Genomic DNA, 25,747 nt, shown 5'->3' with positions numbered 1-25,747 from the left:
TTTAATGTTTATTTATTTTGAGAAAGAGAGATAGAGAGCAAGCAGGGGAGGGGCAGAGAGAGAGGGAGACAGAGTCTTGAGCAGGCTCTGCGCTATCAGTGCAGAGCCCGATGCGGGGTTCGAACTCAGGAACCGTGAGATCATGACCTGAGCCAAAACCAAGAGTCGGACGCTTAACCAACTGAGCCATCCAGGTGCCCCAAATGTATGACTTTTTAATAAAATACAATATATCATCATTGGATTAAAAAATAGAAACTCACAAGAACTGAAGGGGAAAATGGGTAAGTTATCAAAAAAGCATACTTCCTCTATCTACCATACTCATCAGAATTTGAAATGTTTCTTTAAATTTTCAAAAAGTAAATCATCTCTTGGCTGCAAAACATGTTATTGTACTTATGGTGGACATTTGTCATGTTTGTGACTGACAAGTGTCTTTTGGAAACCTTTCTAGACCTGGGGAACTTCGCATTTTATAAATCCCACTTCTCCAGGATAGAAGCCAGGCCGTGCTCTCTCAGACTCTCTTGTAGTCAGGCAGAGGCAATGATCTAGGTTTTACCAACCAGAGACACCTGCACTGGACATCATTTGCAAAGTGAAAAATAGGAGAAAGAGTACATGATGTGGGTCATCCTGGGGCAAATGTGGTGCCAGAGATTCTGCTGTCTGTTCACTGATGGGAACCACAGGGCCTGGGCAGCAGCGGCCTGCGGGAGAGGTATATGGACAGAGCATGGTGTGATTCTGGGTTTGGGGTTTTTGTTTTTTTTTTTTTCTGCATGGCCTTCGATTCTGTCTCTCTGCCCAGCCAATTGGAATTTGTGAAATTCCAAATATCGTTGAATAGATTCCCTTACTGACTAAATTATCCAGAATAGATTCTGTTACTTGCAATAAAGAATCAGACTGAGGGGCGCCTGGGTGGCTCAGTTGGTTGAGCGTCCGACTTCGGCTCAGTCATGATCTCACAGTTTGTGGGTTCGAGCCTCGCATCATCTTGCTCAGAGCCTGGAACCTGCTTCAGATTCTGCGTCTCCTTCTCTCTCTGCCCCTCACCCGCTCATGCTTTGTCTCACTCTGTTTCTCAAAAATAAAAAAATGTAACAAAAATTTTTTTAAATGTTTAACAATAAAAAAAGAATCAGACTGATACATTGTCCAATTCTATGGGACAATTATAGAACCTATCTTGCAACTTAACTATCATTTAAAAAAAATTTTTTTGAGATACTTGAAGATTCACAGGCCGTTGTAAGGAATGACATGAGAGACCCCTGTACCCTTTACCCAGTTTCCCCCAATGGTAAAATCTTGCAAAACTGTAGTACAATTTCACAACCAGACATTGATAGAATATTGATATGACATTGATAGAATCAAGAATATTTCCTTCACCACCAAGGATACTTCGTGTTCCCTTTTTATAGCCATGCCTACTTCTATCCCATCTCTACCTTTTCCTAACCACTGGCAACCACTAATTTGTTCTCCATTACTATAATTTTGGCATGTAAACTTTGTTATATAAATAGAATCGGTAAGTATGTAATTTTGAGGGATTGACTTTTTTTTCACTCAGAATTTGATTCATCCAGGTTTTGTTACTTTGTTCCTTTTTATTGCTGAGTAGTATTCCAGGGTGTGGGTTACCATGGTTTGTTTAACTGTCTACCCACTGAAGGACATCTGAGTTGTTTCAAGTTTACTATGAATAAATCTGCTACAGACATTTGTGTACAGGTTTTATGTGAACATGACTTTTCTTTGGGACTCACGCTCGGAGTATAGTTAATGTGTAAAATAGTAGCAGCTTATTTAGTTTTTAAGAAACTGTCAACTTGTTTTCCAGAATGGCTGTACCATTTTACATCCCCATGAACACTGGATGAGTGATCTGGTTTCTCTGTGTGTGCCCTAGCACTTGGTTGCCAATATTTATTTTACCCATTCTGATACATACTAGTGATATCTCATTAAAATTTTAATTTGCGTTTCTCTAATGGCTAATGATGTTGAATATCTTTCAAGGTGCTTATTTGCTGTCTTTATATCCATTTTGGAGAAATACCTCTTAATGTCTGCTGCCCACATTCTAATTGGGTTGTTTGTCTTTTAAATGTGGAGTTTTGAGAGGTTTTTAAAAATGTATGTTCCAGATACTAGTCTTTTGTTGGATATGTAGTTTGCAAGTATTTTTTCCCAGTCTTAGTCTGTCTTTTCATCCTCTTAACATGATTTTTCGAACAGCAAACATTTACAAAAATTCTTTTAATGTTTATTTTTGAGAGAGAGAAAGAGACAGAGACAGAGAGCAAATGGGGGAGGGGCAGAGAGCAAAGGAGACCCAAAATCTGAAGCATGCTCCAGGCTCTGAGCTGTCAGCACAGAGCCCAAAGTGGGGCTCGAATTCACAAACCCTGAGATCATGACCTGAGCCGAAGTTGGATGCCCAACTGACTGAGCCACCCAGATGCCCTGCACAGCAAAAATTATTAATTTTGATGAAGTCCAACTTGTTATTTCTTCCTTTTACAGACTGTGCTTTTGGTCCAAAGACCTGCGAAGCAGGAACACCAGTGTCCAAGGGCAGGATATCCCAGATATCCCAGATCAAGCAAAAGCAGAAAATTTGTCCTTCCTCTACCTTTTTGTTCTATTTGGGCATGTGGCACATTTGATGGTGTTTACCCACCATGGTAAGGATGACCATTCTTGGTAAGGATGCTCTTGGGATATAACTGACATACAGCATTGTGTAAGTTTAAGGTGATGATTTACTACACATATAAAGAGAAGAGAAGGTGGCATGAAAGAATACTAAAAAATTAAGGACAAGGATCTTCCTTTTGAGACATTGACATGTACACATTTCAAACTTCAGTCTTCGGGGCATTACTTTCAAGTTTTTGCCATGTTCACCACCAATCCATATTTTTTATTAATTTGCTAATTTTTTTTTTAATTTTTTTTTCAACGTTTATTTATTTTTGGGACAGAGAGAGACAGAGCATGAACGGGGGAGGGGCAGAGAGAGAGGGAGACACAGAATCGGAAACAGGCTCCAGACCCTGAGCCATCAGCCCAGAGCCCGACGCGGGGCTCGAACTCACGGACCGCGAGATCGTGACCTGGCTGAAGTCGGACGCTTAACCGACTGCGCCACCCAGGCGCCCCTAATTTGCTAATTTTTAAAAAAGTTTTTATTTATTTTTCTTTCGAGAGAGAGAGCACACATGCATGCATACACTTATAGATGAGGGAGGAGCAGAGAGAAGGGGAAAGGGAGAGAGAGAGAATCCCAAGCAGGCTCTGCACTGTCAGCACAGAGCCCGATGTGGGGCTCAAAGTCCCGAACTGCAAGATCATGACCTGAGCCAAAGTTGAAGGCTTAACCGACTGAGCCACCTAGGTGCCCCATTAATTTGCTAATTTAATTAAACAAGCCTTATGTATTCTAGTCTTGTATCTATAAAAGAAAAAGTATATATGGAAATTGAAATATTAAAAGCATTCCATCTAGACTTGTCACTTAAAGTGTTTCAAAAACATAAGTTTTTCTTCCCAGAGGTAATCTGCAACTTTCAATATGGCTTCCTTTGAAAAAGCAATTAGAATGCCCCCAACCCTGACCCAGTGATCTGGTTTTTCCTCCTCTGGTCAGTCTCCTCAGCATTGTCTATGACATCGAAGCTTACTCTGGGTCATCCAAGATGGGATTTATTGCTCCTTAGGAAGAAGCTTCTTCGTTGTTATCACTGAAATCAAGTGATCTGAGAGGTAAACTGTCACTGACATACATCCCTGAGAGTGTAGATAAATGTCCCATCCTTAATTTTGATGCTTTAAGCACTGTCCATGTTGGCTGGTTATGGACAACAATAAAGACATGATCTTCAAAACGTGAAATGGATGTTTGAGAGTCTGGGGAGTAACAGCCCCCAAGGCAGTCATAACAAGATCATAGTAAAGGGTAGTTGAAAGAGTTTAGACAAAAGATTCTGCCAAGGAAGAGACTTCGAAAAATAGAAACTTAATGACTGAGGGTCTCAGAAGGCTTTCCTTCAGTTCTCAGCTCTGGTGATTGCTGACTTTATAACTTGGGGCAAGTGTACTGCACTTCATGCATCTGTCTTCTCATCTGTAGAATGGGGAGAACAGTTCTCATCGCCCTCATAGAATTGAAGACTGAATGGAAAATATGTACATAAGCAAAGCATTTTTATTGGAGTCCCGGCACATAGGAAGTGCTCAGTAAAAATTAAGATACTATTGCTACTGTTATTACTAGTTAATATTATTCTGGTATCAAACAAAAGATCCTGGAATTCAAGTAGACTGGATCGAACAGTGAAAGAGACCAGGAGGCAGTGTCTGGCTGCCGTGCGAGCCTGTGGTTGCTAGCTGGGGCTCTCTCGGTGCTTACGGCTAATGATGATGGCTGCACTGGTGTGTGGGGCTCCGGGCCGGCGGTGGTGGCGGTGGTAATGACTCACTGCACAGTGGGACGAGGGAGATAAAGGGGTTGTGTTTCTGAGGCAGCTCCCAGAACAGAGGCGGCAGGGCGGGCAGGGCGGACAGCACCCGTGTTGCCACAGGTCCATGACTGGCTCAGCTTCTCCAGGACAGAGAGACACTAAGTCCAGGCCTCGGTGGATGTTCGCAGTCACTGATGTAACACAGCACACCTGTGCCTTAACCAGCTCTTATCTAACCTGGATTGCCCCCATTACTATTTTCCTAGAGAAACATCATCCCAGAGGGCTCCACTGGTACAAAAGGAGTGGGGAGGGAGCTAGAAGTTCAAGGCTGAGTATCTGGGGGAAGGGGAGGTAACAGACAAGGCACAGTTGATTTGTATGCAAACAGACCGAAAACCTCTAAAATCCCGAATCATCATTTTGGTGTCAAGGTGATTCCTACAGCCACCCTTAACCAAGGTCCCACTTTCTGCCACCGCCATCACCGTGCCCCTTGTCATCCAGAAATAAACTACGCAGCTCATCTGTGACTGTTACTTACACTCGCTGTCTCCTCCCTGACTCTATCAGTTTCCATGACTTTGTTTCCTCCCATAAGATTTTTCCTTCCAAGTATTTACATCCCTTCTGCCGTCACCCTGGACCAAGCCTTCCCTCTGTGTCTCTTGTCTTTCATCTAAGCAATCCAGATCCAGTATCACACCAGCTTTTCACAGCTACTAAGTTCATCGTGTGAAACTCCTCCTCAGAAGACTTCAGTTCCTCCTTTTGAAAAGCCCTGACTTTTCTTCATGGCTTTCATGATACCCCATAGTATGGCCTCCATAGGCATGAGACCTTTGTTCTTCTTCACCAACCATGGACCCGTCCTTGCCTCCATCCCGACAAAGCCACCATAGCACAGTGTCAGGAAACACTGCCGAAGGGTCTTGAGTGTGACTGTCCTATTTTACCTGGGACAGGAAGACAAGGGACAGACGTGAAATGCCTTCTCTCAGAAACGTGCTCACTGGGACCCCAGGTGAGACCTCAGTGTGGTGTGGGAAGGAGAATTTCTGGCTTGGAACGCAAGTCATTCCTACAAATATTTATAAAGCATCTCAAGTGGACATGAAAGAAAAAGGGACACTGTCCCGGCCACTAAAGATTTGCCATCACTAGGGAGGTGAAGATGCCTGTGGAAGAGAGTGCTGAATGAAAGGCATGGTAATGCCTCCTTCTTTTGTAGAAGGTATCAGACCCCAGGGCAGGGGCAAGGCAAACATTAGACTCATTTTCTAGATGATGAAACTTTCTTACCTGCCTGAGAGTTTAAATGGCTTATTTATTATCACAGGGCTAATAATTAGCTCATCTGGGTCTCCTGGTTTGTTGGATTTTCTTTGCACTGCTCTGCTCTGCCTGCAAACAGCAGGGTTATGACACCCTGAGAGCCATCGAGCATTCCCAGGAGCAGGGGGAATGGACTCCGAGTTGTGAGAGTTCCTGGGGGAAGGTGGCATTTACCTGAGAATCGAAGGATCCGGAAGATTTCAATCAGAGAAGAAAGAAGGGAAGAAAGAATATTCCAGAAATAAAGAAACTCCATGAGCAAAGGCACAAAGCAGGACAAGAAGAGCCACCCAAGGGCAAAATTACTTGAGAAGTGAAGACTCCCTCCCTTTGCCTCCCCTGAGAGTCTGAGATAAAGGAGGAGGAGAGGTCTGGGTGTCTCTGGACTGATAAACAGACTCCACCCAGAGGCCAATAGCATGGGTATATGGGGACAGGAGGGTCAAGTGGCAGAAGTTCCCCTTCTCCAGTACAGAGGAACTGGGGGGGGGTGGTAGGAGGGAGGCCATTTCCTGAACCCCACTTCTCAGATTCAGCACCTAGAGCAGAACCAGGAAGGATTCTGGGAGCCAGAGAGGACTGACAGACGGCAAGTCCCCTAGAGAAAACTGTTCCCCTCTGGGGTCAGGTGCCTAGGGTGGGGGTGGATGGCCACTGTGTGTGAGTGCCCTGCCCCATGGGAGAGGAGGAAATGTGAGGCTTGGACAGCAGAAATGGGAAAGGAAAGGGAGGTGTCAGGAGAGGGAGCAAAGTCGGGGTGCATCCAGGGGAGGGGCCGTTCTGAAGCCGGTCTAGGAACACTGCCCTGGGATGATAGCGGGCGCGTGAAGGGAAGCGTCAAAACCACCTGATAGACCTGATATAACTCTCTTTAATGCACCCCCTTCCTGACCCAGCTTCTCTCCCTTCTCTCCTCCTCAGTTCAAGAGGGTGGAGACCAGAGTGGGGAAGAACCCGGCCCGGGGGAATGAGCCGGGCATGGGGAAGGGGGCCTTTCTTAAGGCAGGAGGTAAGTGCAGTCCCTGATCTTTGCGGGGCAGACGTGTGACCTCCCTTCCAGCTCTAACATCCCACAGACTCTCACCCCTCACCGTCTGCCTGGTCCTTAGCATGTTTGTGCATCTCCCAGGGGTCCAAAACGGGTTGGGTTTAGGGAGAATGAGGAGAATCCTCTCTCTACGAGGAGGCCCTGGCACTAACTTTCTCTTTCTTTCCCCTGTCGCCCTCTCTCCCCCACCCCTCTCTGCCAACCCCCTCTCTCTTGTGGCTTTCCACTTCCTAGTTCCCTGCACGGCGATCTCCAGTATCTCAAGTAGAGTGGCCACAGGAACGCCACATAACGGCGGGGTTCATGGTCCGGCGGGTGCTAGTGGCTGGCCTGCTTTTCAGTCTGCTCCTTGGTTCTTCTGTGCTTTTGGTCTACATCTTCCGGAGCTGTGGCCCTAGTGAGCACGATCCTGGAATCCTCCAACCGAGCCAGCCCTCTTCATCAGGGCCTCTGTGGCTTTGTGCCCACTGACTCATTCACCTCCCCTCCTGCCTCACCCTCTTGCCCTCTCCCTCCCAATCTGGCCCCGCTGGGCTCAGTCAGGCCCTGTCCTTCTCCTGGGGGGCCCTTCCCTTTTCCCCACCAGGCTGTCCTTTGCCCAGCGCCTCGGGGGACCCCTGGCCCTTTCTCTCTCCCTCTCCCAGCTCTGAGCTCCCCCCGCCCCCCACCACCACCTGGCAGGGCCCTGCAGGACGCCCGAGTGTCATGATCTTCAGGCTCGTTACCTGGCCTCTGGGAACACCAGTGTGGCCCCCTGCACCGACTTCTTCAGCTTTGCCTGTGGAGACGCCCAAGGCACCAAGAGCTCTTTTCAGGCTCTTGCAGAGGAGAACAAGAGGAGACTTCGGAACATACTGGGTGAGGCTCGCTGGGTGGAAGCGTCTCTGCAAGTGGGTGGCCCTGAGCCTAGAACTATCTTGCTGTCCCAAACCTGTGTGGTTTGTGGCACAGCTGCTGGTTTGCTGCTCCGTCTCAGTACCTCCTCCCTTCTCCTCTCTGTCCCTGTCTTCATCTTTCCTTTGCCACTTGCCCACGACTACTGTCCTCTCTTCAAGCCCCCCACATTTCACCGATCTGCCCCTTCTCTGTTGCTGCGCCTAAATCTTCCATTTCTCTCCCGCGCCTGGGACCTCCCATGCCAATGGCGCTCAGCCCCTGCCGCACTAAAGTCCAGGTGTGTCGGTTGCCCCCAGCCCCGCCTGCCTGCTATCGCTGGGGTCACTGTTAGCCTCTCCCTGCAGTCACTTCCCCACCCCCTCCCTCAGACGCTGGTGTGCAAGCTCTAGGGGAAGAAGTGGGGTGCTGGGGCTGGCTGGGAGGACGTGGCCACGCGGTGAGAAGGGGAGGCATCTGGCTGTGTGCCAGGGAATGGATCCAGCCACAGAGGGCTTGCCGGAAGAGGAGAGGGCCAACCTAAAGCCCTGGGGGCGCAGAAGTCGCCTGTAGGCAGTGACTGTGGAGAAGACCGAAGATTTGAGTTCATCTCTGAGGGAGCAACCGAGGCCATCTGGGAGGTTGGAAGCGGGCCCCAGGAAGTTGGAGGATGGTGTGAAGGTGTGAGGAAAGGGAACAAGAACAGGTATGATAGGCACACATTTCCAGTGTAAGGGAGCCCAGGATATGTGACGGGATTCACTGGAATTTGGGAGGAGTGAACGTGTCCCTCTGCCCTCTTTTTGATGGACAAAAGAACTGCAGGCAGGCATTCTCTGGAGGGGCCATGCTTCCAGTTAAGGCCAAGATATGAAAAGAAAATGTATGTTTAGGATAAAAACTGTTGCTCACTACAGAGTGAAAGGCATGGTGACTGAGTGGGTGGGAGGTGCCCCAGGGTAGGTGATTGCAATGCACAGGCATGAGGGTTACTGCCGTGTGTGTGTGTGTGTGTGTGTGTGTGTGTGTGTGTGTGTGTTTCCTGGGTCACCAGCCAGGGTCTGGACCTTGTTTCTTCTTGCTAAACCTGTCTGGATGAGTTTTCCTGACTCTGGTCCCCCAAAGTTCTCTGGTTTGCCAAATGTTTCTAATTTCTTTACTCATCTCCGTCCTGCCTTCCATTTGGACCCATAGGTGTTGCTAGGTGCTCCCATCTCTTCCTTTTCTCCCGTGTCTTTTCCTCCCCATTTCTCTTTCGTGTCTCCTTTGTTCCCCTCTGTCTTCCTCCCTGCCCTCACTCTCCCATCGAGCTGACCCAGCCCTCCCACCTTCTGACCTGTCCTCAACCCCGTATTCCCCCCTTCTTTCCATTTCCCTGGGAGTCTTCCCCTTCTGTCCCACCTTCCCTGCTTGGCTTTTCTCCTCTAATTCTCCTATGCTTCCTTTCTAGAAAAGCCAGGTTCCCGGCACCTGGGCACTGGAGAGGACAAAGCTTTCCAGTTCTACAGCTCCTGTGTGGACACAGGTGCCATCGAAGCCGAAGGGGCTGCCCCCCTCAGACAAGTCATTGAGGAGGTGAGACCCAGGGCAGTAAGGTTTCTAGACACATAACACATGGGACCCATGCATGCTCAGGGCTGCCCTTCCCCCCCCCCCTTTTTTTAGAAAGGGAGGGGGGTGTCTCTTTCCTAGGCATCTCCAAGTTCCAGGAGGGAGATAGAAATGGCAGTACGCTCTGGAAGCATGAGGACCCTGGGTGAGGGCAGAGAAAGAAGGATAGAGACGGAGCCAGCCCTGGAGGGCTCCAAGCACCCAGAGTAGCAGTCAGGAAGTAGCAGCTGGCTCAGGAAGGGGAGGGGTGGGCGGGACAGGTCTCCCAGGCCATCCCCCACTGCTGAGCCCTGTCTCTCTGCTTCCCAGCTTGGAGGCTGGCGAATCTCCGGTAATTGGACTTCCTTAGACTTTAACCGAACCCTGAGCCTTCTGATGAGTCAGTATGGTTATTTCCCATTCTTCAGAGCCTACCTGCGACCTCATCCTACCCTTCCACACACGCCAGTCATTCAGGTGAGGGGCGCACCAGCACACAGCAGGACTGGGCCTGCCTCGACTTCTAGCCTAGCATCTCCTAGAGGAAGGTTGCGGGCTGGACAGATAGGACAAATGGGCAACGTAGATAAGATATTTATCTTGAGGGAAAATTATCAATGTGACAGTCAGGGATACTAGGTGAGATCAGAGAAGGGAGCAGGAGAGCCAGTCCTGTGAAGATTGAACTAGTTCCTATCTTCCTGACTGCTTATCTGGATCACACCCCCCCCCCCAACAGCCTTTTAATTAGCCCCCTCATCTCCAGTATTGTCCTCCTCTTATCTACTCTTGAGTTTTGCTGGAGGGACCTTTCTAAACCAAGAGTTAATTATGCTATTGTCTCTGTCTAAATGCCTCCAGTGGCTTCGCCAGGTCCAGGTCGTCAGGATCTAGCTCTTAACCCCCCAGTCTCCAGCTTTATCTCCTGCCACATCCCTTGTCCCCCTTAAACCTCAAGCCATGCTCTGTCACTTCTAGCTTCAAGAATATTCCTCAGTGCTTTTCATCCACGTTTCTCTTTGCTTGCAACACTACTCCCCAACGCTATTCCCATACTCAGCCTGGAAAACTCGTACATGTTTTTCAAATTTGGGGTTTGATTATTATCTCTTCCAGGAATTCTTCACTGACACCCTAGCTATGTGTTAGGTAGACCCCTCTGTCCTCCCAGCTTCCCAAGCTCTCATCACTGAAGACCGTGTTAAAGACTGCGAGCCCCTTAAGAACAGGACCATACCTTACTCACCTCTGTTCCTCAGGACCTAGCAAAGGGCCAGGCATCTAGAGGCCCATGGAAGATGTTTGTTGAGCAAGTAAATAAATAAAAATGTTGAAGGCATCGGTATTGTTGTAGATAATGCAATGCCATCTATTTGGCCCCTGCCCTCAAAAATTCCAGAAAATTATATGGGGATGAATATACAAGAAAAGCTGTTAATCAGTATGAGACACTCTAAAATTCAGCTCTAAAGGGTATGTTCAGGAGCTTCTGATGTGGTCTTTAGGGAGTACCTAAGATCTGAAATAGTTAAGGAATGGCTCAGAGAGGGGAGAACGTGAGCTGAGCCTTGAAACATGGTGAATCACGCAGGTGAAGGTGAAGTTAAGGGCATGAAAAGGACTTCGGGAAAGTCCTGAGCTAAGGCTGGAATGGTATGACTCTTCTGTGGGGTCAATGAGAAGGCTGGTTTATTGAACAGAGGATTTGGGGTAGGGGTGAGGTGCAGTGGGAGATAAGAGAAGAGTAAGGCTGAAGACATGAGGTTGGGCCTGATTATTCCTGGCCTAAGAAGTCAGATGGAGGTGATTGCTTCTGACTTCGGGGGAAAAAATATGGCTATGCATTGAGTGTAAGCAGAGGGAGCGATTTTGTAGGTCAACCTGGAGTGGTTGAGGAATCTAGGTGAGCAATTTGGAGCAGTTTAAGATGATTGTGGTAGAACTTGAAAGGAAAGGCCAGGAATGAAGATTTAGGCAGCTTCATCTCAGTGGTAATGGTCCGTGGTGCTTCTAAAGGACTTGGCAACTGGTTGAATGTAAATGCAGAAAATGGAAAAGTTGGAAAATTAGTTTTCCACAGTTTTGATGTGGTGTGAGTAGGAAGAGGGCAGTTACCATCAACTGGAGACTGGATGGACTCTGAGGATGGACTTCAGAGGGAGTACCCCACCAAGGGGCCTGGGGGTAGGGAGGGGGTATGAGACCAGCATGGCTGTGCCACAGAGGACAGGGGAGGAGTGATTCAGCAGGGAAGGATCATCATGGATTCCAGAGATTTCTGATCCCAGAAAATAAACGATAAAACCATTGAGAACCTTCTAGAAGAGAGTATTGAAAACAGTTTTGGAAATGGACAGATTGTACAGCGTTTAAGAGGAAGGCAAGAAAGTTGGAGCAAGAAAGGGTCATGGATGACTTTTAGTTCTTCAAAGTGTGGACATAAAATGTGACAAAGGAGCCAAGCGAAAGATTTTTCAAGATGGGGAAAGTATACAGTCCGAGGAGCGGGCAGGATATTGAAGTTGGAGTAGAAAAAGGCATAGTTTGGGAGCAAAGATCAGAACAGAGTCAAGGACATGCCAGAACTAAGGTGGGGCAGGCAGGTGAGGTAAGTGAGCCACTCACCTATGTACAAAATCAAAGAGGCTACCAAAAACAGTAACCAAAATAAATATTTTTAAAAATTAAAAAAAAAAAAAAGGTTAGAGAGGGAGGGAGCCAAAACATAAGAGACTCCTAAAAACTGAGAACAAACTGAGGGTTTATGGGAGGTGGGAGGGAGGGGTGGGTGGGTGATGGGTATTGAGGAGGGCACCTGTTGGGATGAGCACTGGGTGTTGTATGGAAACCAATTTGACAATAAATTTCATAATAAAAAAAAATTTTTAAAGCCAATGCAAAAACCTGTGATGATCAAAAACTATCAAATTTTTGTTAATTGTGGATTTTTTGGAAAAGAGGTCCTTTCCCCCTAAAATGGACCAAAATTTTATTGCAGACTTAAAAAAAAATCTATAATTTTTCTTCAAAATGGATAAAAGATACAGTCTAGATTTTCAGAAAAAAAAATCTGTGTTGAACAAAGTTTTGCTATTTTAGTCAGCATGGATTTTAGCTTTGATTTTTATTTGAAAAATATCGGTTAAGACATCGATCTTCATTACTGTTTTCAGTACCTCTTAAATTTTGCACCTGAGATGGTTTCCCCCTCCCTTAACCCTGGACTTGGACCCAGCACAGGGGCTGACCCCCTTCAGGACACGGATTAGTGGGCTTCTCCCTTGACAAGCACCCCAAAACTGGTTGAAGCACCCGCCCTGTCCTCACATTTTCCATGTCTGTATAATATAAAGAGTATCCTTTCCCCCCTTGCCCCCGACCCCAATCCCTCCCTCTCTTGCTGTCTTCTCTCACACCTTCTCTGTGTCCTGAAGCTGTCTCCTGTAGCACCTTCCCCATCCTCCCACACCTGTCCTCTCCTCCCTCCACGCTCCCTACTTCTCTCCAGTATCTCTTGTGTCCAGATAGACCAGCCAGAGTTTGATCTTCCCCTCAAGCAAGAGCAGGAACAGAAGATCTATGCTCAGGTAAGATGCCTCCATGGACAAAGGTCAGGCCCTGACCTCTGATGCTCGGAGAAAGGCTGGGGCCTCTGGTGGCTGTGACTGATGTTGCCCCTCCCCCAGATTGTGCGGGAATACCTGGCTTATCTGAGTCGGCTGGGAGCCTTGCTAGGAGGAGACCCAGACAAGGTGCAACAACATGCCTTCCTGTCCATCTCCATTACCTCACAGCTGTTTCAGTTTCTGAGGCCCCTGGAGCAGCAGCAGGCAGAGGAGAAGCTCTTTCAGCTGGTCACTATTGACCAACTGCAGGTGCCTTGAACCAGGGACTGGAGGAGGATGGGCAGGAGGGTTTCTCTCCTAAACTTTCTGGATCTCCTGAAATCCTTTCTCCTCATTCCTTAATTCCTTTCCATCCCTAACTTTCCCAGGCCCATCCCTTTCCCCAACCATCCCCTTCCCCACCCCCTCTCAAACCCTGAGGGAGAGGACCCCCCTCTCCTGCCTCCTCTCCTCCTCTTCTGTCCCCCTCAGCCTTGTGTCCCTCCTCTAAGGAAATGGCCCCTGCCATCGACTGGTTGTCCTGCTTGCAAGCGACATTCACGCCAATGTCCCTGAGACCCTCCCAGCTCCTCGTAGTCCATGACCTGGAGTATTTGAAAAACATGTCTCAGCTGGTGGAAGAGCAGCTGTTGAAATACAGGTTTGCCTCAGGTGGGGCTGGGGGAGTATGAGGGCGATGAAGAGTCCGAGGACCTGGAGGCCTCAGGGACAAAGGAGATTGTGGAAACTGCATGCTGGTAAGGTCTTCCCAGGAAGATGGAAGGGATCCACGGGTATGTGAGGGCAGAGAAGTGTTGGGGTGAATGGCCCAAGAGAAAATGGAGGCAACAGGAAGCATGGGAGGCTTGAGGGGCACAGGGAAGGGAAAACACACATGAAATGAGGCATTCATGTGCCCAGCACCTGGGTTTGCTGGGAGTAGAACCCAGTCTTTGAAGAGCCTCTGAGCTATAGGAGATGCTGGAAGGCCAGTCACCAGGGACAGCTCAGGCATGCATGTCTTGTCAGCAGCTAGGAGGTAGGGGTAGGAGGTGGAGGCCCATGGGGCCAGTGGATGGAGGAGGTGAAGGCTGGGGGTTCTCTTGGGGGAGGGCTGGGGGAGAGGCCATTTCTCAGCTGTGAGAGGATCCAGAGGCCCTTGCATGTGAGACTCTGTTGGGCTGTCTGCCATCCCCAGTAACTACATGGCCACTGCCTGAAGACAGGGGCTTCCTTCCAGGGACTTGGGCTCAGGGCCCTTCTTCATAGTACCTCAGTGGCAGCAACATCTAGAGATTCTTTTTAAGGAAGTGAAGGACCATTCTTGTGGGTGTGAGCAGGTTTATGTAAAGCTATAAATCAGACCTGGTGAGAGTTGACAGCAGGGCAGAGGAAGGTCTCAGGTCCCAGCTTTGCTGTGCTTAGAAAATACATCTTAAGGTGAGCTGAGATTTCTTGGTTGGGGAAGTAGATGAATCTGTTTTATTACATTTTTTAAGTCTAGTCTTCATCTAGCCCAGACGCTTCACTCCCTGCAATTTGAGAAGTCACTTCTGCATCTAGTTCCTTCTATGACCATTTTCCAACTCACACCAAGAAAAGCTCTTCTTGACTTGTTCAAAGGTCAAGCCACTATTTTCTATAGATACAGAAGAGAAGGGGCTTCCTTCAGGAATATCCAGGTGACTACACAAGGGCAGGCTGTTCTTGAGACACCTCGAGAGCCCTGAGTGTATGTGTGGGTCTCTTTTCCCTCCACAGAGACTTTCTGCAGAGCCACATGATCTTGGGGCTGGTGGGGACCCTCTCTCCAGCCCTGGACAGTAAGTTCCAGGAGGCACGCAGATCACTGATCCAGAAACTGCGGGAGCTGACCCAACGACCACCCATGGTGAGGAGAGAAGGGAGGAATTTTCCCAGATTGGGGGCTAATGGAGCATCTGTCATTTTGAGGGATAATTGTTGGTGTATCTCTCCCATGGAGAGGGCATGGGGGCAGATGCCATTCATTGTCTGGATTTTCCATAGAAGCAGAAAGGCTGTGCATACAGTGGTTATGTTGAGAACTGAGATGCCAGGTACCAGAACTTTTGGCACGCATCTGGCTACTTTTACAGCCTTTTGCTGAATATTAAAGTTTAAATATAAAACTTTAAAATTATCAGCAATTGCTTTTCCTTTCAATGACCTTTAAACTATTTGCCTAGTTAGTTATCCAGAACTCTGTGATTTAAGGACGTGGACTTAAAGCTTGGGATTTGTTGGGATGCAAGACATGACCAGCAAGTGGCCTCTCCTCTGTTTAGGTGCTTCCAGTGTTTGATGTTCAAGGGTACTTCCCAAAGAGTTCATCTCTGACATCCAGTGGGATCTGTGGGGCCATAGCATGGGCTTCACAGTGCAGAGCCTGATATATCTGAGGTGGTAGTTCTGTGCCAAACACACTAACCGAAGTCTCCTGTGTTGCATAAGATGTGGAGACACTCCTTTACCAAGAACTTTGAAATCCTAGGTCGGACACATCCAGATGCAAGTGAAGTCTAGAACATTAGATATGCTCCAACCTGAGTACTAGCCTCAGTGTAGTCTTGAAAAGCACGGTTTTTTTTCTTCATAATTTGTGGACCATTTCTGTGTCTTGGAGAAACTCACTGCTTTGACAACTTGAAATACCCGTGGAATTCAAAGAGGGTAAATGGGTGCACAGGGACTGGCATGTAGTTATTGAGTATCGGGAGTGAGACATTTTTCTTTTTTTAAATAGGTTCCTTTTCAAATTAAATTAAGTCAAATTTTTTAATGATTTAAAAAATTTATTTATTTATTTATTTTGAGAGAGATAAAGAGAGAGCATGAGGAGGGGAGGGGCAGAGAGTGAGGGAGGGAGGAAGGGAGAGAGAAACCCAAGCAAGCTCTGCACTGCCAGCACAGAGCCTGACACAGGGCTTGAACTCATGAACCGTGAGATCATGACCTGAGCCAAAACCAAGAATGGGAAACTTAACCGACCCAGGCACCCCAAAGTTCTTTTTTTAATGTTTATTTATTTGGGGGGGGGGTAGGGGCAAAGAGAGAGGGAGAGCGAGAATTCCAAGCAGGCTCCTTGCTGTCAGTGAAGAGCCTGACATGGGGCTTGAACTCACTGGGGCTCGAACTCACGACCCATGAGATCATGACCAGAGACAAAATCCAGAGTCAGATGCTTAACCGACTAAGCCATCCAGACGCTCCAGGAGTGAGACATTTTTCTAAACCCTTTAGATAGATATGAACTGAATTAATCCTCAGAAGAATCCCGTGAGGCAGGCACATCATTTTATTCCTGTTTTATGACAGGGAAATTGAGGCACAAAAGCTAAGGAACTTGCTCAAGGTATTACACCTAGTAAGTTGGTAGATCTAGGATTTGAATTCTGGCAGTCTGGCTCCAGGGTCTGTGTGCTTAATCCTTTGGCTAAGAAACAAACAAACAAACAAAACAACAGTAAAACACTCCTTTTTGGGACTTTTCTCAGGTTGGTAAGTGCCCAAGAAGCTTCTGCCCAGCCTTTCTCTTGACACGGATGAGGCTGACAGGGCTCCAGCACCTCTTAGTTAACATTGCTACAAAATCCCTGTCAACCAATAGCTTCCTGTCAATCCCAGAACCATGGTCTGATGGCACTTCTTGAAGGACGTAAATGGGCCAATATTGAAATCACATTTAAAGGACAGGAAAGTCTTATAAATTGCTGAAGCCGCCATCTTTTGTATACTTCTATACATCTGTTATATCTATTATGTCCATACTCATTATACCCATTAGGATTTATAGTTGTCCTTGGGCTTGAAAATTGAGTCAAGTTCTACCAACAAATAGAATAACAGTTGATATGAGGGTTACTGTGTATCAGGCACTGCATGGAACACTTAACGTGGATGATTTTATTTAATTCTCCAGAAACACTCTGAGGTCCTCAGAAAGGGCAAGTGACTTTCCCCAGACCACACAGCTCATAAGTGAAGGAACAGGTTTCAAAACAGATCAGTCCTGCTCATGAGGACATGTTGTTAATCACATACTATGCAGGATTGAGGAATGAGTGGGTAGGAAAACAGAAAATGAGTTTGAGAATTCTTTCTACAAAGGCCAAGATAGTAAATGCTTTTGGTTTTGTGGCCCATTACAGTCTGTGTTGCAACCACCCAGCCCTGTCCTTGTAGCACAACAGCAGCTGCACGTGGAGTGAATGAATGGGTGTAGCTGCGTTCCCCAAAGACTCTGGCTCACACAACAAATTCTCAGAGTTCCCAAGAGGGACACATGAGGGAGGGTTTGAATGGCAGTGGTGGATCTCCACGCAGGAGGTGGGAGAGAGGCAGTTGCCTAGAGAGTTTAAAGGGTTTTCTGGTGGGGTGCCTGGGTGGCTCAGTCAGTTGAGTGTCTGACTTTGGCCCAGGTCTTGATCTTGTGGTTCATGGGTTTGAGCCCTGAGTTGGGTTCTGAGCTATCAGCTCAGACCACCACATGAACAAAAGACAGAGGTCCCTGCCCTCAGACACTTATGCACTGATGAAGGAAGAAAGACAATAAACTAAGTGAATAAAATATATTAGGGCGTGATTAGTGTTATGGAGAAACACTCCAGAGACGTGGCGTGCTAGGTGGGGAGTGCATACGAGTGGGTCAGGCAAGCTCATACGGACTTGGAGTCATTAATCACTAATGTTTCTTTATGGTTCAGCCAGTTATGAAGCCACACAAATTACACTATCTTCCAACACAGAGTTCTCCATCTAATTCACAAGGACTCAATTTGCGGTTTTACTAAAAGCCTCCATGAAACCAGTGCCAACACAGTGAGGGAGTACATTAAGATTTGCAGAATGATTTTGATGTGTTGCTTCACCTGATCTCCTGAGCGGTGCTGCCAGGGAGGTAGAACAGGTAGTACTCTCATGGTGACAGTTCGAGTAGCTGAAGTGCAGGGGTTTAAGTTAATAACCCACATTTGGTAAATGCTGAATTCTCTGTTCAGAGGTAGTATTTGGTAGCTCCTTGAGGATGAATCTGGCCAATACATGTGTTTTCTTGGCCTTAAAGCTTTTTACAAACTTTTAGTTAATCACCAGAAGTCAAAAATTAGGAGATGGTGTGTTGATAGTCACATTTCCAGCATTTGTGTGTGTGTGTGTGTGTGTGGTACATGGGAAGCTTGAGCAGCACCAGACTAGGCTTCTCCAGGGTGACTGGGGCTGAGTGGTGCAGCTCTCTTCAGCCCGGCTGTGCTGTACCCGTTGCCCTGGCCCCTCCATGCCCCATGGGCCTGATGCTGGCTGCTTCTCAGTTACATCACCACATGGCCCCTACCCGAGTTCATGACTCTGGCTCTCTTAGGTTATCCTGGTTTGATGAAGCTTTGAACCAGAAAAATTGTTATTATTTTGGCATTATTTGTCCTCAGTGATCCCCAGAAATCCCTTAGTAGTTACATACTATTTTCCAAGTATTCAAAAATGATCAGTCCAATGACTCATTCTAGAATTTCCTTTAGAAATTAGCATTAAGGATTCCTGGCTGGCCTGTAATCTCCAAAATCTCTTTCCCTCTATGGCAACTTAAGAACATTTTTGTTTCCTCCAGACTCCTGGAATTTTTTCTGATTTCTGTTATTTCTTAAAGTGTTATTACTTATGGTTCTAAGCTTATATCTGCAACTTTTCTTTTGTTCCCTAAAATTAATCTACTGGGTGTCAATATCTTGGATCTGAAGTATTTCTTTCATTTTTTTATATTATGGCAATGATTGTTCCCTATATTTCTCTTTGTCTCATATATTTTTAATACATATGGGATGCTGTGTCATTCCATGTCTTGAGAGACAGCGTGGATACTCATAACCCCCAGTAGATGAATAGTTAACCTGTCAACCTCCATCCCTGAGACCGACATTTATTTAGAGATTCTGGAAGTCATTTTCCTGCTCATGGGAGATGTGACCCAGCACAACAGTGATGAAAAGAATCTCAGAGTTTCACAGGAGTTAGCAATGGGTAGTCTGAGGTGGCATCTGTGTTCTCCAGGAACCAGGTCAGAGTCTGCTGTGGCCCAAGCTATGAGCACAGGCGTGGAAGAGGCAAAAGCTTTTGGAGAAATGGGTGGGCGTTAGCAGAAGGGATCAGGAAACAGCTCAAGAACCAGGAGGTGTGAAAAGGGCAGGCAGATCACACTACCAAGCTGAAGGTTGATGCGTTTGCTGCTGCTCCAGCGGTGGAGCCTACCTCCCACACCAACAGCCTGATGAAAGGCAGTCTCCAATCCAAGCCCTTTGTCAGGAGGGCTGTGGGAGATGGACAGACACTGAAGGTGGCCCACAGATCCTGCCCTTGACCCAGTCATGGCCATCAGATCCATGTTTCCTTTCACTTCATCTTTGCTTTTCACAGTTGTGTTTTAGAGCTGCCACTAATACACAATAGAAAGCATCTGACTCCTTATCCTCACAAGAGGAGAAGTCCTTAACAGACCTCACAGTGAGGGGACAAGAACAAAAAATGTGGGCAACCAGGTCTGGAGCAGCCTCCAAAATGGTAAATGTCCTATCAGGCAGAGGCCCAGGAGCTCCTTCTTCCGTGACAACAATACTGGTCTTCCATTTCTGTTTCCTCTCTGTGGGAAACCCCACAAACTCTCTCTCTAATTTTGGCACCAGAAAGCAGGGTAGCAGCCTAACCATCTTCCCTGTGAGGACATCTGTGAAGAGTAAATAAGTTACAGGAACGGAGTCTTGTGACTTCATCCCACTTAACCCAAACTGGCATGTTAGCTGTGTTTTCAAAGTCCCAGCTCAGCTCTCCCCCAGGCTGGTGCTCTCACCCTAAGCCCCTTGGGCATGTTTCTCTGTTTGTCTTGTGTCATCTCTGGGCCCCCTTCGTGGTCAGCTCCTCAAAGCTATCCAAGCCCACCACAAACATCCCCCCCCCTGCCCTCCACCGAGCATCTCTCTCTTATGTTGCTTATTTTTTCTGTCCCTGTGCTAAAAACACCCCAGTTGCCCAAGACTCTACTGAGTTTTTGTCTAACCATCTTTCTGCCTTTGAAGTTGATAATGTCCCTCATCTCATACTATTTTCCCTGATTTCATCCAAAGTTTCTTAGCTCTCTGAATTCATGTTTAGTCTTTTCTTTTGTCCCCTTCTCCTACCAAACAGTATGGGGTCTAAAACCCATTTTCACTCTGACCGTTTTCTTCTTTATAAGACAAGGTCCTATCATATGATCCACGCTAACCATTTGGAGAGGCAGGGAGAGGGGCAGAAAAGAAGAGAAGAATTACCTTCTCCAGTTTCCATTTTAGATAAACAAACATGGATGGGTGGCTGCCTTGGCTGGGCTACCAGTGTGGTGCATGTGGCAGGTGGGGATGGAGTGGCCAACAGACCTTCTATGGTAAGAGGTTTGGTATGTAGTCCTCTCCTATCCAGGAGCCTTTCTGTTCTCCAGAAGAATACCTCAGAGAGGACTTGCTTTCAATTCAATAGTCAATAAATAAGGATGATTTGCCCAATCCAGGCTCACGAGACTAATCCTGGAAGACATAAACCCCTTTTTACCAAGCAGCAATAGCCCATGTGTATCACCAAAAGGGAAAATGAAGTAAAGTGGGACAAACCCAGAAAGACCAGGAAAGAGAGTATCCTCTGGGGGTCAAGATCTAGACAAGATTGACCTGGAGAGATGGATGAGAAAGAACCCTTGACAGGAGCCACTCATTCGAGTTTTGTCTCTGCAGCCCGCCAGCCCTCGATGGATGAAGTGCGTAGAGGAGACAGGAGCCTTCTTCGAGCCTACCCTGGCAGCCTTGTTTATTCATGAGGCCTTCAGTCCGAAAACCCAAAGTGCTGTATGTGAGGGCTCTTCCCCAGCCCATGTCTCTCAACCCCTTCCCACCCAACCATTCTCTCCTAATGCTATTCACTGTGCCCTTCTTGATGGTCTGCATGGTTGGGGGTGGCAGAGGGTGGGGGTGTCAGCCAGTCACAGAGAGAAAGAGTGACCTATGCGAGGGATGCCAAAGGAGGCTAGGCCATGCTGTGTCCCTAGGGTTTGCCTAGTTTTGCTATGAGACAGAAGTGTATACAACATGCACGAATTTGGGTAAGTCTCCCAACTTCCCTGCTCTTATGCTTCTTCAACCATAAAATGAGAAAATTGAACTCCGTGGCCTCTATGGCTACTCCCTGTTTATCTATGATTTTTTAACAACACAGGAAATGGTATGAGAATGGAATGATATCATCTTAAGAAGTGCAAGTAAATGAGTACTGAGTAGTCTTTGCGTGCCTACTATGTGGCTAACACTCTTGTTAGCACTTGGCATGAACTACTTTAATTGCTAGTATTATCCTAACGTTAGAGAAGAGAGAACTGAAGCACAGAGAGGTTAGATAACTTGTCCAAGGTCACACAACTACCAAAAAGTAGAGTCAGGATTTGAATTCAGGCTTCAAATATTGTCATCCATTTTCCTCTATCAAGAAAGGATACAAACAAGATGGTAGACGGCTGGGAAAGCAGTAACTACACAGTCAGTTGTGAAGCTGGGAAAACTTCAGCTTGTTGGAAAGCTGAAGAGCCCAGAAAGATGGAGAGAGGAAATGCATGCCTTAATAAAAAGAGTGTGAGGACAAGGGCTCTCAAGAACAGAGAAGGGAATGATGGTCCTCTTCCTTTGCTTTCTGAGTGGATTGTTGGCCAAGGGTAAGGACAGCATCTCCCTCCCCTGGCGGGCTGAGATCTTCCCACAGAAAGGAACTGTCTCCCCTATTGACCCTCAGGACTGACCAGCTCCCATCTTCCCTTTATGTTCTTGGTACCTCCTTTCTGTCTCCACAGATCTCTGTGCCCTGGGTTTCCAGTCACCTAGTAAATATTACTTTCTGCTTTCTCTTTGGAGTTCTTCCCCCTTCTCTGGTAGCTCCCTGGGGCCAAGGCCCTTCCTAGAGGCCCAGGGGGCAGAAACCCAGACCAAGGCTGACTCTGATCCTGTGTCTCTATCCGGGCCCCTACACAGGCCATGGAACTATTCACTGCAATCAAGGACACCCTCATCGCTCGCCTCAGGAGGGTTCCCTGGATGGATGAGAAGACCCGGAAAGAGGCCCAGGATAGGGTAAGTCCAGGAGTGAGAGACAGAAGTAAGGGTGGAATTGAGTTTTGGGCCCAGAGATCACAATGACAGAAAGACAATGCAAAGGCACAAGAACACATGGCAATGTAAACACCAGTATGCCATACACACATCCTGGTGACAATATAAAAGGTGGGGCCGGGGCAGTGAACACAAGCAATTCCCTCCGATAGACTTGGGGTAGCTAGGTTTCTTCTACCTTTTGTGTCTCTCCCCAGGTCACCCAACTGCAGGTGAAGATGGGGGGCCCAGAATGGGCCCTGAAGCCATCACTGGCCAGGGAGGAATACAACGATGTGGGTCCCTGCCCTTGCCAGCTCCTCATTAGTCCTCAGCTTCTCCTCACCTTCTGACTCGCCCAAATGGCAGACAATCTGTTTGCCCTGGGCTATCCTAACTGACCCCTTCCTTGCCCTGGTGTTGGCTGGGTTTTATGGGTGAATATCCACACTGTGGGTCTTGCCAGCAGAAGAAAGGAACCTTTTCAGGTCACAATAAGTGTGTGTGCACACATGCACACATACATTCTTGGGACTTGCCCGAGTGTGTTTATCTGTGCGCTGATTCATGTGAAGCCTGTCTGCGTCGATGTGGTGTCATTGTGCTGCTTTCTACTGTACTGCGGATGTCTGTCTGTCAGGGCTTACCGTCTGTGTTCAGATGTACCCATCAGCGTATATCAGTGTGCATCCGTATTTGTCTCTGTGTATCCGAGTCACCTCCTGCCTCCTCCCAGATACAGCTTGGACCCAGCTACCTGCAGTCCTTCCTGAGCTGTGTCCGATCTCTCCGAGCTAGAATTGTCCAGAACTTCTTGCAGTCTTTCCCCCAGCACAGGTATAGGAGCAAGGGAGACATAGACACTGCATCCCAGAAATGCCTATTCAAGATTAGCAGGAAAGAAAGCTGGGGGCCTGAGGGAACAGGAACGGTGACAGTAGTTGGGAGGGTGGGGCCTCCCATATGTCTAGTGGGCAGGGCCATACGTGACGGAGCTGGTGTTCATACGTGCTCTTCCCATAGGTGGCAGGTGTCCACCTGGGGGGTCAGTGCTTACTATTCAATATCTGACCATGTGGTGGTCTTCCCAGCCGGACTCCTCCAACCTCCATTCTTCCACCCTGGCTACCCCAGGTAGGGGCCGTTCTATGAGGGTGGGCAGGGGATTTCCCAAGGGCGATGGACAGACATTATGATGTATAGGATTCATGGTTGGCGAACTGGGGTCAAAAACTTTGAAGGACTCTCGGAGTAAGATAAACCTTTGTCTTCCCAGAGCCGTGAACTTTGGCGCTGCTGGCAGCATTATGGCCCATGAGCTGCTGCACATCTTCTCCCAGCTGTGTGGGTAACAGCGGGCCATTGGGAGGTGGGACCATTGGGAATCCAGGTGAAGGCCCTAAACGAGGCCAAAGGAAGAGAAAGGGAGGGCTCCAGGTGGCACAGTTAAGAATCTTTAGCAATGCTTTGGGGGGCTAGCCCAGTCTGTGGTACCCCCTGGTCCTCATCCTTACTCCATATCTCACCATTCCTTTCCCTTGCCCCATTTTCAACAGTACTCCCTGGGGGCTGCCCAGCCTGTGACACCCATGCCCTACAGGGGGCGCTGCTGTGCCTGAAACGCCACTACCAATCCATTCCGTTACCCAGCGGACTCTCCTTCAATGGCTCTTGGACACTACTGGAGAATGCCGCCGACATCGGGGGGCTGGCCATTGCACTGCAGGTAACTCCAATCCCAAGGGCCAGGATCTATTGAGAGCCATTCTGTCTTCACAGGTTTTTCCTTCTACCATCCCTTGTGCAAACATAGCTGTAAAGCCTCCTGCCCTTCACACCCTCACTGAGCAGATGACAGTCTGGGAATCCCCCTCTGACCCCACAGATCCCTCTTTTCTAGGTTATCTATAGATCTCACAAGTACATTTTTTTTCCTGGCTCAGACCAGTGTGTCTGTGGAACTTGGGCAAAAGGGCCGTGAACTGGTTTTCGGCATTATGGGTGGGGCATCAGACTTCTAAGTGGCCATGGGTCTAGAGTCTGAGGGTTACTTGCCATCCCACCCCTATATCCAGGCGTACAGCAGGAGACTGTTAGGGTACTACGGAGAGACTATCCTGCCCAACCTGGACCTCAGCCCTCTACAGCTCTTCTTCCGAAGCTATGCCCAGGTAGGCAGCGGCCACCTCCCTCCGCAGCTCGCTCCATGTCAGATAAGTACCTTATTGGCAATGCTTGAAGAGGGGTGCCTCCCTGAAACACCTTCCCCCAAACAGCCCCAACCCTCTGCCACAGATGTCTCCGCTGTCATCTTTTCATACATGCTCCTTGGGACCATCTTTTCATATTTCTATAAATTCTTCTACCAAACTCATGACCCTCTTCAAAAACAGAAAAAAATTCTACTGCCAAATCCCTCTCTGAGATGAGCCCAACTTTTTCTTCTTTCATTTCTCCTAAAAAACGAACCTTCGACAGACTGTCTATAGACCATATTCCTTGTTGGAGACCTCACCCCCCCAGGTCCCCACATGAGTACCACATGCTCCCTCAACAGACACTGTCCCCAGTTCCTCAGTACACTTAAAGACCCCTCAGGGCGCTTGGGTGGTTCAGTCAGTTGAGTGTCTGACTCTTGATTTCAGCTCTGGTCATGATCCCAGGGTCATGAGATTGAGACCCAGCGCAGAGCCTGCTTAAGATTCTCTCTCTCTCTCTCTCTCTCTCTCTCTCTCTCTCTCTCTCTCCCTCATCCTCTCTAAAAAATAAAAATAAGAAAGACTCCCTCGCGGAGTTTTTACAATAAATCCCACCTCCCCACCTTTCAGTCACTTACGAATGATCTGATTACACAGCCCATGCCCTCCCTCACACACATCCTGCCAGATAAATGACCTACAGGGGTATCTGGGTGGCTCAGTTGGTTAAGCATCAGACTTCAGCTTAGGTCATGATCTTGCAGTTTGTGAGTTCGAGCCCCACATCGGGCTCTGCACTAGACAGTGTGGAGCTTGCTTGAGATTCTCTCTCCATCTCTCTCTCTGCCCCGTCACGTTCTTTCTCTCTCTCTCTCAAAATAAATAAATAAACTTATAAAACAATAAATTACATACAAATGTGTGGCTCTATCTCTGCTCTCATCTCTGTCTGCTGTCCCTACTCACTACATTGGCACCAGGTCTGCCTCGTCCTCCTGACCCTGATGGACGTTACTATTCTGCTCTTCTCCTTACCCCGCGTGGACCTCTCTTTCTCCACAGGTGATGTGTAGGGAGCCCAGCACCTGGGAACCCCAGGATCCTCACAGCCCTCCCATGCTTCGAGTACATGGGCCCCTCAGCAACACCCAAGCCTTTGCCAGACACTTCCACTGTCCGCGTGGTGCTCTCATGAACCCCTCCAAACGCTGCCAGCTCTGGTAACCTGGCTACCACAGAGACTCCAACTTAGATGTAACAACACCTCCCTGCCCCATCCATGGAATCAGATGCTATCTCCTTTCCCGTTCCCTTCCAAAAATAAAAGCTGGCACTTGGCCTCTGACTGTCCATTAATGACTCTTTCCTAATATGTTCTATGCCTAGAAGTCAGAGAAGATAAGAGGAGAAAATGCCAAGAGAATTCTGTAGACACAAGAAAAGTGAA

The 25,747-nt window shown here is 47.8% G+C and overlaps 1 protein-coding gene across 5 annotated transcripts; it reads left to right on the top strand.

The window, feature by feature from the left end:
- The first annotated feature begins 609 nt into the window (after window positions 1-609).
- KEL (Kell metallo-endopeptidase (Kell blood group)) lies at window positions 610-25,650 on the top strand. 5 transcript variants are annotated; one of them, XM_045495964.1, is made up of 20 exons: window positions 610-724; window positions 2,542-2,702; window positions 6,738-6,825; window positions 7,099-7,261; window positions 7,546-7,722; window positions 9,188-9,312; window positions 9,658-9,804; window positions 12,852-12,914; window positions 13,014-13,202; window positions 13,445-13,593; window positions 14,694-14,823; window positions 20,705-20,815; window positions 21,986-22,084; window positions 22,321-22,398; window positions 22,839-22,939; window positions 23,126-23,236; window positions 23,379-23,446; window positions 23,659-23,828; window positions 24,178-24,273; window positions 25,363-25,650. In XM_045495964.1, exons 1-20 carry the CDS (start codon window positions 683-685, stop codon window positions 25,522-25,524), a joined length of 2,430 nt encoding a protein of 809 aa, XP_045351920.1. In that variant the 5' UTR covers window positions 610-682; the 3' UTR covers window positions 25,525-25,650. The 5 variants fall into 5 exon arrangements, with proteins under 5 accessions (XP_045351920.1, XP_045351923.1, XP_045351924.1 ...); XM_045495967.1 differs by lacking the exons at window positions 610-724; window positions 2,542-2,702 and adding an exon at window positions 6,282-6,405 and having other exon boundaries at window positions 12,762-12,914; XM_045495966.1 differs by lacking the exons at window positions 610-724; window positions 2,542-2,702 and adding an exon at window positions 6,478-6,509 and having other exon boundaries at window positions 12,762-12,914.
- The last annotated feature ends 97 nt before the right edge of the window (window positions 25,651-25,747 follow it).

The sequence above is a fragment of the Leopardus geoffroyi genome, chromosome A2 (genome assembly GCF_018350155.1).
Source record: "Leopardus geoffroyi isolate Oge1 chromosome A2, O.geoffroyi_Oge1_pat1.0, whole genome shotgun sequence".
Classification (NCBI taxonomy): domain Eukaryota; kingdom Metazoa; phylum Chordata; class Mammalia; order Carnivora; family Felidae; genus Leopardus; species Leopardus geoffroyi.
The sequence above is the reverse complement of the archived record's forward strand: the minus strand, read 5'-3'. Positions and strand labels throughout refer to the sequence as shown.